Source organism: Lepidochelys kempii, chromosome 3 (assembly GCF_965140285.1).
Source record: "Lepidochelys kempii isolate rLepKem1 chromosome 3, rLepKem1.hap1, whole genome shotgun sequence".
Taxonomy (NCBI): Eukaryota; Metazoa; Chordata; order Testudines; family Cheloniidae; genus Lepidochelys; species Lepidochelys kempii.
Window position 1 is genome coordinate 133929571 of NC_136382.1, and position 14190 is coordinate 133943760.

The 14190-nt window shown below is 41.5% G+C and overlaps 1 protein-coding gene across 1 annotated transcript in view; it reads right to left on the reverse strand.

Annotated features, from left to right (window-relative positions):
* PCNX2 (pecanex 2) overlaps positions 1-14190 on the reverse strand; it is a 224881-nt gene that overhangs the window by 93999 nt on the left and 116692 nt on the right. The window contains exon 21 of the mRNA XM_073338102.2: positions 5368-5545. Within this exon, the coding sequence (XP_073194203.2) occupies positions 5368-5545 (178 nt within the window). The remainder of the gene's footprint in view (positions 1-5367; positions 5546-14190) is intronic.

Below are 14190 nucleotides of genomic sequence, written 5' to 3' on the forward strand. Positions count from 1 at the left end.
GACAGTGCAGAACACAGGGAGTGTTTTGGGGACCGGGAGGGAATCCAAGACTGGGAGTGTGTTGGGGTCATCCTGCAAATAGTTGCCAAGGCTGCTGGAAGGCAGAATGTGGTGGTGTTTGCAGACAGGCTGTTAAGGTCAGAATTTCTGGACAAGGGCTGTGGCTATACACAGACACTGATGGAGTGACCTGCACACTGTTTGGCTGTTTGTGTCTGTTTGGCACATGTGGGAACTACAGCAGCAAAGCATTGAGAGGCACCCCAAGTTGCAGAGTAAGGGTGACACAGCCCCTCACTGGACTGGATTGCACCCTGGAATGTCACAGACGCATAAACAGGGCAATCTTGAGAAGGAGTAGAAAGGTTATTTTACCTCTATATTTGGCACCGGTGTGACTGCTGCTGCTGGTGCCCACAATTCAGGAAGGATGTTGATAAATTGGAGAGGGTTCATAGAAGAGCCACAAGAATGATTACGAGATTAGAAACCATGCCTTACAGTGATAGATTTAAAGAGCTCAATCTATTTAGCTTAATAAAGAAAAGGTTAAGAGGGATGACTTCATCATAGTTACAAGTACCTACATGGCAAACAAATATTTAATAATGGGCTCTTCAATCTAGCAGAGAAAGATATAACATGATCCAATGGCTGGAAGTTAAAGCTACACAAATTCAGACTGGAAATAAGGCGTAAAATTTTAATGGTGAAAGTAATTAACCATTGGAATAATTTACCCAGAAGCATAGCAGATTTCCCCCTCACTGACAATTTTTAAACCAAGATTGGATATTTTTCTAGACGATATCCTCTAGGAATTATTTTGGAGAACTTCTACGTCCTGTATTATACAGGAAGTGATCCTAGATCAGTGGTGGGCAAACTGCGGTCCGCAGGTTGCCCACCACTGTCCTAGATTATCACAGTGGTCCTTTCTGGCCTTGGAATCTACTAATCTAGGTGCACAGAATGAAGAGTGGAGGGGACCCCAGTATTCTTGTACCAATGCAGCCATACTAAAAGTGTTCACCCTCTGAGCTCCAGGGTGGGTGCTAGGGCTGACTTCAGCATTCAGGGCTCCAGAAGAGGTTTGCACAGACACTTGTACAGATTGTGGTCCCACTTGCCACACAGCAGTTTACTGGTGCACAACTGCATTGGGGGGAGCACAAGCTACACCTGTAACAAACAGTAAGGGTGCTGGGTAAGCATTTCCATTCCCATCATCCCTCGTGGCATTACACCTGTACTTGGCTTATGGCCTTGGTTGCTTGTGAGAGCACCCTCATGGGTTCATCACACTACCAAATTTATCCCTTTCTTCCTCGGATTTTTCAGCCAAAATTGGCAGCTTCCTCTTGTACCAACTCCCATAGCTGAATGGCTGTCAAAGGGAGCTGTACTGAGTGAATTCCATTTGTGATGTGTTTGTGGGAAGAGGTGGGGGGTAAACTATGTGTATTATCCACATTGTGATTTTCCCTGGCTTAACTCAGTTAAGCGATTGATCGATGGATTGCACAGAGATGGAAGAACAGACCTTCCTCTCTAATATCCACAAATAGTTCATCTCTCACCTTCCTCCCAGAAACTGAATAATCTTCCAATTTTCATCTGATTATGGAAAGATCCTCAATGCTGATCCCTCTAACATGCTGAGAAGTTGAAGGTGAAACACATTCAATTTTTGTTCCCATTTCATCTTTGCCTTATCACTGAAGAGCATTTTCTCAGCTCTTTGTAACTATTTCTTTTCAGATAACATGAGCACCCCATAAGCTGTCAGATGGATACTCAGGATGCCTTCTAAGAAGCACTGGGAGAAGTGGTGGTTCATTTGAAGTGATTTCATAAATTTGTAGATTTTAAGGCTAGAAGGGACCACTATGATCATCTAGTCTGACCTTTTGCATAGGACAGACCAAAGAACCTCATCCAGTAACTTTTACATCAAGCCCATAACTTTTCTTTGATAGCAGATCTTTTAAAAAGACAACCTATCTTGATTTAAAGACTTGCAATGGATGCATTTGGATATGTCTGAGGAGGACAGTTTGTGAGTAGCTAATGTAGGTTCACAGTATAAAAAAGGCTGAGAACCCCCTATCCTAGTTCAATGAAAGCTTCAGTCATTTATTAAAAATAAATAAGCTGCTCTAAACACGACCTTGTTCCTTTTCCACGGCAATTTGAAACCCAACATGGTGTACTCATTTCGTGTATTTCTAACCCGTTTTAATATTAAAAACTTTTAAATTCTACAACTTTATACACAATTTAGATGAGAGTAAATGCCTTCAAAAGAGTAGTAAATTAGTCATGTGACATTAATAAGTCAAATAGAATTACAAAGAACTGAAAAATTCGTGTTGGTTAAAAAGAACACCCCCAAAAAACCCCAAACCAAGAGTCAAGTTCACTAAATTCTCATGTTATCTGCATCACCTTAAGCGGCATGGTTATTTGCAAATGTGGATAAAATCTGTGAGCAGTCATTTTTGTTGCAATGCCCTGATTTGCTCGGTGAGCAGTCATATTGATTTGAATTCTCTGATTTGAATGGATTACATTACTAGCATCATGATGGGGGGACGAGGGAAGAAACACAATCACTAGGAGATTCAGAGATAATCTATCTGACATTACTAGTGGAGCTTGTTCAACAGAAGCCTGCCTAAGGAACAACTAACAAAATTGCGAATGTCTGTCAAGTTTAAATGTAGTTTCCTGCAGCGTCTGGCAGAAGAGAAATTGATCAGTGCTCCCTGCAGCATCACTTAGAGGGCATGCATGCTCTCTTGTACAGTAACTCTGCTCAAACAATCATTCTGATGATAATTTAAGACATAATGCTTAGAGTTCCATTATCAGACAGTGGAAACCTCACACCTACAATGAGTAAGTGGATCTGAACTGCCATTTTATGAGTTAGTTCTGCACAGGCAAAGGTGGTGGTAATAAGAACTTGTTTTCTATTTTTTTTTTAAAATAGCTGTGAACATTGAGATTACTGAACTGTGCATTGATTGAAGCTGTCAGCTTCTCTTGTTGCTGAAGCTGTACAGACCACAAAACTTTCAAGAACAGAGCTGGGATACAGTCTGTTTAAAGCTGACTGTGTGGAGAAATTCCTACAGTATCTTTATATGTTATCTTTAGCCCCAAAGTAATGAGATTCTATAAGAAAGGTCCATACAATTTTTAGAACTAATAAAAGTTCATAGTTTAATTAGCATTAAAATATGTGCTTAATTAATACCATCCTTAATCCTATTTTTCAGAGTTGTTTTAATGACCATTGTGTAACTATGCGTGTGGTTTTCTAATATAAATAATTCAGCCATTTTATTTTAATTTTTTAAAATATCACGAAGCCAGGTTCACCTGCTGAACTGATGACCTGAGAAATTTCAGGTTTACTGAGATTTGGAAAAGCCAGAAGACCTATGATATAGTTCAGTGGTGTAACTAGGCATTTTAGCACTCAGGGCGAGCAAGCATATTTGCGCCCCCTACCATTTCCCATCATTTTTACACACCCCCTTGGCTTTGCACCCTGGGCGGCTGCCCTGCTTGCCCCACCCTGGTTATGAGCCTGCTTAGCTAGACTCTTAATCATGTCTAGAATACATAACTTCAGCCCAATACCGTAGACTTTACCATATCAAGCCTCCCATAAAAACACACAGTGTGATAGGCTACATTTAATTTACCGTGCACCTTTGATTATCTCACTCTTACTCTCCTCACTAATCCATGTCCTCCAAGGCTAACATTCCAAATCTCACAACAGCTTCAAATAATCAACATTTAAAAACAAACAGCAAAAAACCTCCACATCACCCACAGCCACAAATATGCAGCTTTCAACAGAAAATTGTGACATGGCGATTTTCAAAAGTAACTACTGATTCTGAGTGCCCAATCTGAGATATCTTAAAGGGGCCTGCTTTTCAGAGGGCAGCACTTACTGCAGCAGCCAAGCCATCATCTGCAACTCTGGATCCGCCTTGCTCTTTTTAGCTAGTCAAAAAGTTAAGAGCACCTAGGATTTCTATTAACCAAGATCAACAACAATCTCCTTTGAGAAGAGAAACCTACCACCTCCCACAGAGCACACCATAATCCAACTAGTACTTAAAAATGTCACTCAACACAACCAACCTCTCCAATTACCACACAGAAACCCAGCTCTCACTTCTGAGCAAGCTAATTGAGAAGCTCGACAAAGGCCCTCCAACTCCATCTATTCTAGATAGTGTCAATATCCTGGACTTTTCCCAGTAAACCTTCAGATTAGGACATGGAATAGAGACAGCACTGGCTGCAGCGATGCCTAGCATCCATACTTATATTGTTGGATCTCTGTGCCACATTTGTTAAAGTTAACCATGGTATCATGCCCTTCTCCTCTCAGAGATGTGGCAGTTTAGCTGGATCACACTAAGGATATGTCTATACTAGGGTAAAGCAAAAAAATATTCTCACCAGTGCTACTACTAGGCCCAGTTGTATCAGGACTCATATACCATAGTGATAGGTGATTGCATTTATAAAAAAAAAAAAGTAGATAATCATTATTAGCACTGGTGGGAGCCCTAGTGTAGACAAAATTCAAACAATTTCTGGTATTTTAGCACCATGTCAATTTAACCTAATTTTGATTTGAGAGGAGCTGCACAGGTCATGAATTAGGGTACAATCTGGAATTATGAAAAGAGTTTTAAGACTGTATGTATAACTGAGGGAAAAAAAGAGAGAGGAAATATGATAAGAGTCCATGACACTTCAGAATTAATACTGTAAAAGTAAAGAAGAAGCTTGAGTTTAAGGTTAAGCACTGTATAACAAGGATAATGGCCTGAAACTAAGGTAGGAAAAATTTAAGTCAGACATTAGGAAAACATTTCTTATAATAAGGATGATTAGCTATTGGACTAATTTCCCAAAGGAAATTGTTGAGTCAAACACCAGAGGCTTTCAAAGGAAGACTATATAAAAACACTCATGCAATTAATACAAAGGCAACCCTGCACTAATGCTCAAAAGGCCTCTTTCAAGTCATTTATGACTCTATTCTTAAAAAATCTAAATTGTGAACTTCTGTAGCATCATGCGAACAAAGAAGTAAATATGAAGTTTCATACAGAAACAGAAAATACATTTAACTTAAAAACTACTGATTTTATCCACCACTGAGATTTTTTTCTGTGATACCAATGGCCTGCTTCTGTTAAAATGATATTATAACAATTATATTTAAAAAAGATATTCCAGCCATTTATAAATGCAGTGACATTGGAAAGATAATTCAAACTATGAAAACATTTTATATCAAGAAAACAATGGTGTTTGTAAACTTGCCTTGTGAAACACAATGGACATCATGAAAAAATCCAGCAAGAAATTCTCTGAGATATCTCTGTAGTCAAATTGGAAAAAGATTACAGTAAAGCTCAAAGTAACAAATTGATGAACCGGATTACAGAATGAGGATCGGAGCAGCTTCATCCCAGCAATTGTTATCAGGAAAATATCACAGCTGTGGGAGTGAGGGAAAAGAAAACCTAATCAAGTTAACATAACAAAAACAATTAGACTATAACTAATGAACATGAATAACCATATCAGACCTACTCTTGATTGATACATCTAGCTACACATACAGTTAATTTATTTTTATATTAATACTAGTTTTTGTTTTAATAATCGTGTTTATTTAATCCATCTGCCACAGCACAGTTTTACATTGCTAGCATTACATATCTCTAGAGTACTTACAGAGCTGTAACACAGGAACAATTATGTATTATAAGAGTAGCATCCATTATTGTAGTAAGTACCTTATAACATAATAAAAATAGAATTAAATAAAATCCCCAAAATAAATTTTCAACTTGTGACTTAAGTCTGGCACCATTAATTTATAACACTACAATTTATACAGCTTTATATTAGAAAGCAGCTTGTTACCAACAACAGGCAATAAGTCTGAATCACCACCATGTTACCCAACTTTAGACTGGTCCAGTGATGAATCAAACCCAGTATTTGTAAAATGCTGAAAATAATTCTCCATGTCAATTACAAAACAACAGAATACTTGCGAAAGCATGTGGTAATTGACAGCTCAGAAAGTTCTAAATGGAGTGGTGCGTTTTTGTCATTTTAAGGCTCACAGTTTGTGCAATTCCAAGTTTATTTTATTTTTTGTGGCATTTATTCACTGCATTCTTAATGCAGATCCAACTTGATTTGAGTTCAAGCCACTCAAAAAGATCACCTCGTCATCACTGCCTGAATGAAATGCCAGAAGACCTCATTTCTTCCCCTGTCAGAAATTCTTTCAATTTCATTTGGATTTCTGAATGCAAAACTAGGGACTACAATAAAGTGTTTTTGAGCGTCTTAGAACATCCCCTAGTGGGTTGAGAACATTTTTCGGATTTGATGTTCATCAAGAACAACAAAATTCTTGGCGGCAGTGAGGAAGATTTTAATGGGGAGAGCCATAAAATCACAGAGCAACATAAGCAACTGAAAGACCCTTTTCCTGATCAGGTCGATATTTATGCCCATCTAATATCCACAAAATTTCAGTCAGAAAGGAGTTTTATGATCATATCTCTTGCTAGAGGATAAGGGAACATTGCTTTCTGGTAATTCTGTCTCTTTAAAGATATTGCCACACAGGATTCTTTTTTGTGGGGGCGGTGGGGGTTTTCTTACACTCAGAGTGGAAGCATGGTACAACTGCCCTAGCTCAGAGTGACCTCTTTTTGTTGTTGTTGTTTAACCTTTTGAGGCAGTGACAGTAGCAGGCAACATGGTAAGCTGCCCCAGACTGTCCAATATGCACCACCAACCACCACTCCCTTTGGTTCTGAAACATTCAGTCAGTTTTCTGACAGTGCCGGAAGCAAGGGCTCCAACCCCTGCCCATCATCTCTTCCCCACCCCCTACACGCACACCAATTCCATTTTTTAAATACACACACACACACACACACACAGAGCAATTCCATTTTTTAAATAGAAAAAACAGATGCAATTAGAAAAGTCAAATATATCCAGCCAGATAGGAACAACAAGATGAAATTGCAAAAACACATTGCCTCAAAAAACATCCCTCCAAATTCTGAGGGGAGATGGACAAGTGAATGAGAATCTTGCAAGACGATGTCTTAAAAGTAGAATTACAGGCATGGAAAGTAACTTTCCCTTCTTTAAGCTACCATATACACGACATTCTTATTCATAGATTCATAGATATTTAGGTCAGAAGGGACCATTATGATCATCTAGTCTGACCTCCTGCACAATGCAGGCCACAGAATTTCACCCACCACTCCTAAAAAAGACCTCACACCTATATCTGTGCTATTGAAGTCCTCAAATTGTAGTTTGAAGACCTCAAGGAGCAGAGAATCCTCCAGCAAGTGACCCGTGCCTCATGCTACAGAGGAAGGCGAAAAACCTCCAGGGCCTTCCAATCTGCCCTGGAGGAAAATTCCTTCCCGACCCCAAATATGGCGATCAGCTAAACCCTGAGCATATGGGCAAGATTCATCAGCCAGATACTACAGAAAATTCTTTCCCGGGTAACTTGGATCTTACCCCATCTAAAAACCCATCACAGGCCATTGGGCCTATTTACCATGAATATTTAATTACCAAAACCATGTTATCCCATCATACCATCTCCTCCATAAACTTATCGAGTTTAATCTTAAAGCAAGATAGATCTTTTGCCCCCACTACTTCCCTCGGAAGGCTATTCCAAAACTTCACTCCTCTGATGGTTAGAAACCTTCGCCTAATTTCTAATCTAAATTTCCTAGTGGCCAGTTTATATCCATTTGTTCTTGTGTCCACATTGGTACTGAGTTTAAATAATTCCTCTCCCTCTCTGGTATTTATCCCTCTGATATATTTATAGAGAGCAATCATATCTCCCCTCAACCTTCTTTTAGTTAGGCTAAACAAGCCAAGCTCCCTGAGTCTCCTTTCATAAGACAAGTTTTCCATTCCTCGGATCATCCTAGTAGCCCTTCTCTGTACCTGTTCCAGTTTGAATTCATCCTTCTTAAACATGGGAGACCAGAACTGCACACAGTATTCCAGGTGAGGTCTCACCAGTGCCTTATATAACGGTACTAAAACCTCCTTATCCCTACTGGAAATACCTCTCCTGATGCATCCCAAGACGACATTAGCTTTTTTCACAGCCATATCACATTGGCAGCTCATAGTCATCCTATGATCAACCAATACTCCAAGGTCCTTTTCCTCCTCCGTTACTTCTAGTTGATGCGTCCCTAGCTTATAACTAAAATTCTTGTTATTAATCCCTAAATGCATGACCTTACACTTCTCACTATTAAATTTCATCCTATTCCTATTACTCCAGTTTACAAGGTCATCTAGATCTTCCTGTAGGGTATCCCTGTCCTTCTCTAAATTAGCAACACCTCCCAGCTTTGTATCATCTGCAAACTTTATTAGCACACTCCCACTTTTTGTGCCCAGGTCAGTAATAAAAAGATTAAATAAGATTGGTCCCAAAACTGATCCTTGAGGAACTCCACTGGTAACCTCCCTCCAACTTGACAGTTCACCTTTCAGTAGGACCCGTTGTAGTCTCCCCTTTAACCAATTCCCTATCCACCTTTCAATTTTCCTATTGATGCCCATCTTATCCAATTTAACTAATAATTCCCCATGTGGCACAGTATCAAACGCCTTACTAAAATCTAAGTAAATTAGATCCACTGCGTTTCCTTTATCTAAAAAATCTGTTACTCTCTCAAAGAAGGAGATCAGGTTGGTTTGGCACGATCTACCTTTTGTAAAACCATGTTGTATTTTGTCCCATTTACCATTGACTTCAATGTCCTTAACTACCTTCTTCTTCAAAATTTTTTCCAAGACCTTGCATACTACAGATGTCAAACTAACAGGCCTATAATTACTTGGATCACTTTTTTTCCCTTTCTTAAAAATAGGAACAATCATACGGTACAACCCCTGAGTTTACAGATTCATTAAAAATTCTTGCTAATGGGCTTGCAATTTCTTGTGCCAATTCTTTTAATATTCTTGGATGAAGATTATCTGGGCCCCCCGATTTAGTCCCATTAAGCTGTTTGAGTTTCGCTTCTACCTCAGATATGGTGATGTCTACCTCCATATCCTCATTCCCATTTATCATGCTACCATTATCCCTAAGATCCTCTTTAGTCTTATTAAAGACTGAGGCAAAGTATTTGTTTAGATATTGGGCCATGCCTAGATTATCCTTGACCTCCACTCCATCCTCATTTTTAGCGGTCCCACTTCTTCTTTCTTTGTTTTCTTCCTATTTACATGACTATAGAACCTTTTACTATTGGTTTTAATTCCCTTTGCAAGGTCCAACTCTACTTGACTTTTAGCCTGTCTCACTTTATCCCTACATATTCTGACCTCAATAAGGTAGCTTTCCTTACTTTCTTCTTCCTGGAGAGTATGTAGCCAAGAACAGAGAGATAATACAGCCCTTTGTAATAAGAAGTCTAAAGAAACAAAGACTCCAGGGCTACCCTGCCTGAGCAGGAGATGATAGCCCTGCTGGCTGCTTTGCTGAGACTCTTTCAAGCCCTTTTGCCGAGATTCTTTCAAGCCCTTTTGCCTAGCAACCAGGTTTTGGTGCAGTTAAGGAGGTGTTGTTAACACCGAGCAGGTCCAAACCCAGACAGATATTTGGTGCTGGGGTTGGCTCCTGCCCCCCAGAGGGCTTGTCTACACTGGCAAGTTTTGTTGCCAAAAGGCAGTTTTTGGCGACAAAACAGCGATAGCGTACACACTGCAATGTGACTTTTTTAGAAAAAAAAAATCTGCCCAGTTTTGGTGACAAAAAAATTCCACACCTGCGAGAGACTTTTGTCTTTTCCCTTCCCTTTATTGTCGACAGACAGCCCATGTAGACACCACAGCTTTTTTTTCTGATTTTATCGGCCTCCAGAAAGTGCCCCACAAGCCCCATGCTGCCGCTCTGGTCAGCAATTGGAACTGCGCTGCTCTGCAGCCAACCCGCCCCCTCCCCCTTGCAAGTCCCGGGAATTCTAAATCTCATTTCCTGCTTGCTGGCTTCCCAGATGAGCTTCCCAGGTGAGCAAGGCTGGCTATCGCACCACACGCACTCCCACTTGGACCACTGCTGAGTTACTGGATCTGATCAGTTTATGGGGAGAGGCGTCTGTTCAGTCGCAGCTGCGAGTGACCCCTAGGAATTGGGACACATACGGGCAAATTTCTCGAGGCTTGTGTTTAAAGGGCTGTGATCAGGACAAGCAGCAGTGCAGAGTGAAGACAAAAGGAGCTGAGGCAGGCGTACCATAAGGCGCGGGTGGCAAACCATCGCTCCGGTGCTGCATCTAAGACCTGCCGCTTCTATAAGGAGCGGAATGCTATCCTTGGTGGTGACCCCACCTCCATCGCTGATAGCCCTGTGGATACTTCGGAGGGAGCAGAAAGAGGGGGTAACCCGGAGGCTGAAATTCTGGATGAAGAAGTCGAGCTAGAGGAGGATGTGGAGGTCCCAGCGGGGTCACCCGGTGGGGCAGGTAGCCAGGAACTTTTCTCCACTCCAGAAGTGCTCAACAAGGAGCAGGAAGCAGATAAGATACCACGTAAGTTGCTGTGGCTTGTGTAGGGAATCAAAAAGTGGGAGGGAAGTAGTGTTTTCTGTGAGCTGGACATTGCCCTGTGTAGCTAATCTGCATGGCCAAGCAGGGTGTCAATGAACATCGAGACCTGAAGGGAATCCTCCAGAGAGAGGCTCTGGAAAGTTTCCAAGAGGTACTTGTTAATCCTCTGCCGCAGATTCCAAGGGATTGCAGCCTTGTTGGTTCCCCCATTGTAGGAAACTGTAACATGCCATCTAGCAATCACTGGAGCTGGGACCAAAGCGGCACATAGCTGAGCTGCATATAGACCGGTGTGAAAGCCGCAAGCATGCAGTAGTTGTGCCCTGGTTTCCCTGGTTACCTGCAGCAGCGAGATGTCAGGCAGCCAACCTGCTGGCTGACATCTCGCTGGTGCAGGTAACTAGGGAAACCAGGGCACAACTACTGCATGCTTGCGTGAAAACGTGTGTGAGAATTTTAGAATGAGTTCCCTGAAAAGCTCCCCTGCAAGCCGAGACCTTTTTGTCCGTAAGCACAACCGCCTTCCCCCCACTCCCAACACTCACCATGATTGGGGTGCTGGCAGAGCTGTGTGCCTACCTAGAGTCTCAGAGAGAAAGTGATTTCTACTAGCAAAAGGCCCTTGTTACTGAAATGTTTCAATCGTTTGCTGGAATGTAACAATCCCTCTTCTGTTCAGCACAGACCTTGAGGAACACAACATGCACCCATGCCAAATGGCTTCGGCAGAAGGAAGAACCCTCGGCGCAGCAAAGAAGACATGTTTCGGGACGTGCTGCAGCATGATGAGAGACAGACCAGGGAACACAGAGAGTGCTGGGAAGCCGAAAGTCAGGATAGAAAAGAGAATGCTGCATTTGCTAGGCAAGCGACAGAGTGGATGATAAAAGTTATGGAGATCAGACAGAGATGCTCAAGTCTCTGATACAGCTGCACATGCACAATTCTTTGCCAACCCCACCCCCCTCTCTGCCCAGACATTCCTTTTCACTCCACAGCACTCCTGAGTTTCCCCATCACTCCACCCCCGCTCACAGCTTGCACAATGATAGCTGGAGCTACACACAGTTGTGAGGTTTTACCCTTTTTAACAATAAATAAAGGCTAAGGTATTCAATGGTATAGCATTTTAATTCTGTGTTCCACAAAAGCGTATAGCAATCAATTCACTCTTGGGAACAGGCTTCTAAAGCATTGTGTTGCATGGATCTCGGGCCCCAGAATTGTACATGGATGCCCCAGGGAAGCAACTCTAAAGCAGACATGTGTTCCTGCCCCTCACTGTCAAAGTGGTTCCTCAAAGCCTCTCTGATGTTAATAGCAGCCCTCTGGGCTCCTCTGACAGCCCTAGCATCTGGTTGTTCAAACTGCGTAGCCAAGCGCTCTGCCTCAGTGCTCCACACCTGAATATCCTTAGATTCACACAGATTATGCAAAGTGCAGCACGCCACTACGACTACAGGAATATTATCCTCGGTAAGGTCTAGCCTGCCACTGAGACACCTCCAGCGACTTTTCAAATGGCCAAAGGCACATTCAACTACCCTGTGGCACCTGCTCAGCCTGTTGTTAAAACGCTCCTTGCTGCTGTCCAGGTGCCCTGTGTAAAGTTTCATGAGCCAGGGCTGTAAGAAGCTAAGTCTCATTGAATGTAAATGGGATTTAAGGTTCTAAGAAACAATACTTTATCCTTGTTTGGTGCTAGAGGCTCTGGGGAGCCCTAAATCCTCCCAAAGAAACTTCTTTAAAAATAATTATGTAAAAATATGTATGTGGTACCCACATTTGGCAGTTTCTGCACTTCATCCTCACATATGTTTTGCAAAAGTCAGATAAAAACTGAAGATAGCTAATTCTTCGTCTCAATTTCTTGAGTAATACAAGTTGATCTCAATTTTCAGATTACAAGGTCCAACTATCTGAACAATTCTAATGATTTTATTGTAAGTCGTGCAATGTCTGGAATTTTTTTTCTTTTTCTTATGATGTGATTTCTGTATTCAGACTTGTGCAGTTTTGCCATTATCCCTCAACGGTGAAGGTACTTAGCCACTGGAACAACTAACCTAGAGATGTAGTGGATCACACTATCACTTCAAGGTAAAACTGGATGTCCTTCTAAAAGATATGCTATAGCTCAAACAGAAGTTACGGGTTTGGTGCAGGAATTACTGGGCACGGTTCTATGCAGTATTTTACGCAAGAGGTCAGACTAGATGATTATAACAGTCTCTTCTGGCCTTAAAATCCACAAAACTTAAATGGTCATCATCTCCCACTGCCTTCAATGGGGGCTGAGCCACGCTGCCTTCAGGGACTAAGGGAGACCCCTTAGTCATTAGGTGAGGGCAAGGAAGGATATAAGAATGGGGAGGTGCCAGGAATGAGAATGTAGGGTAGGAGACTGTGGTAAGATCATGAGGAGTCAGAGGAGCATGGGGAGAATTAGGTAAACTGAGAGAGTTGCAGGGGATTATGATGTGCAAGAGGCTGACTGAAGGGGAGTACAGAGAAATAAGCCAAGCTGAGGGGATGCCTGGGAACAGGGAGTGCAGGAGGAAAAAGGGGTACCAGGGAATGTGAAGGGTGGGAAACAGTGAGGGGAAAGGGAAGGAAATACAGGGAGGCAAGAGAACAGAGGGGCCACATGGAAAAGCATGGAAAAAGAACATGTGTGGGGTAGCTGCCATTCTATCCCCACTATCCTCCTCTCTAAGTATTCTGTCAAGTTAGGGAAGAGACAGCTCTCCACACCAAATGGGATAAGAAAAAATGAGTCCTCTCTGAGCAGTAGTCAGGACCTGCATTGTTAAGTGTGTCTTCAACGTGTGAATTTAACATCTGAGATGATTTTAAACACACCTACATTGGGGACTGGTGGCATTCTCCTAAAGGTTAAACTATCAGAAGGCAGACCCAAATATGATTCCTTTTTAAAATCTCATGATTTTGGGGGGTCTGAATCATGATTTTTGAACAGCTGGGGTTGCAATTCTGCTCTGAAAAGTTACTATGTAAAATAATATCTTCTTACTCAACACATCTGATCCTCCAGTGGATTCAGAAATACATCTGATGACAACTAACATTTGGCTACTTTTTAGTTCTGCTCGACCTGCAGAACTACGACATCTATGAGAGTGAGCTGTACTATATTTCAGGTAAAATTTTCAAAACATGCCTAAGAAACTTAGAAGCTTAAATCCCATTTACATTCAATGAGACTTAGCTTCTTAAGTGCCTATGTCACTTCTGAAAATAGGTATTTTTGAAAATGTTGCCATATGCTCCTGTACAAAAGTTGATATAGTTTATTTATAATGTAAGCTCTAATTTAGAATGTAAGCTCTTTAGGACCAGAACCCTCTTTCGGTATATGTCTGTACAGTCCCATGAATCATGGGTCTGGAGCCTCTACATGCTAGTGTCATAGAAATTATTATTATTAATAATAAATAGTTTTTCACTACATCCAAGTTAAAAATAATCTGATTTTAAA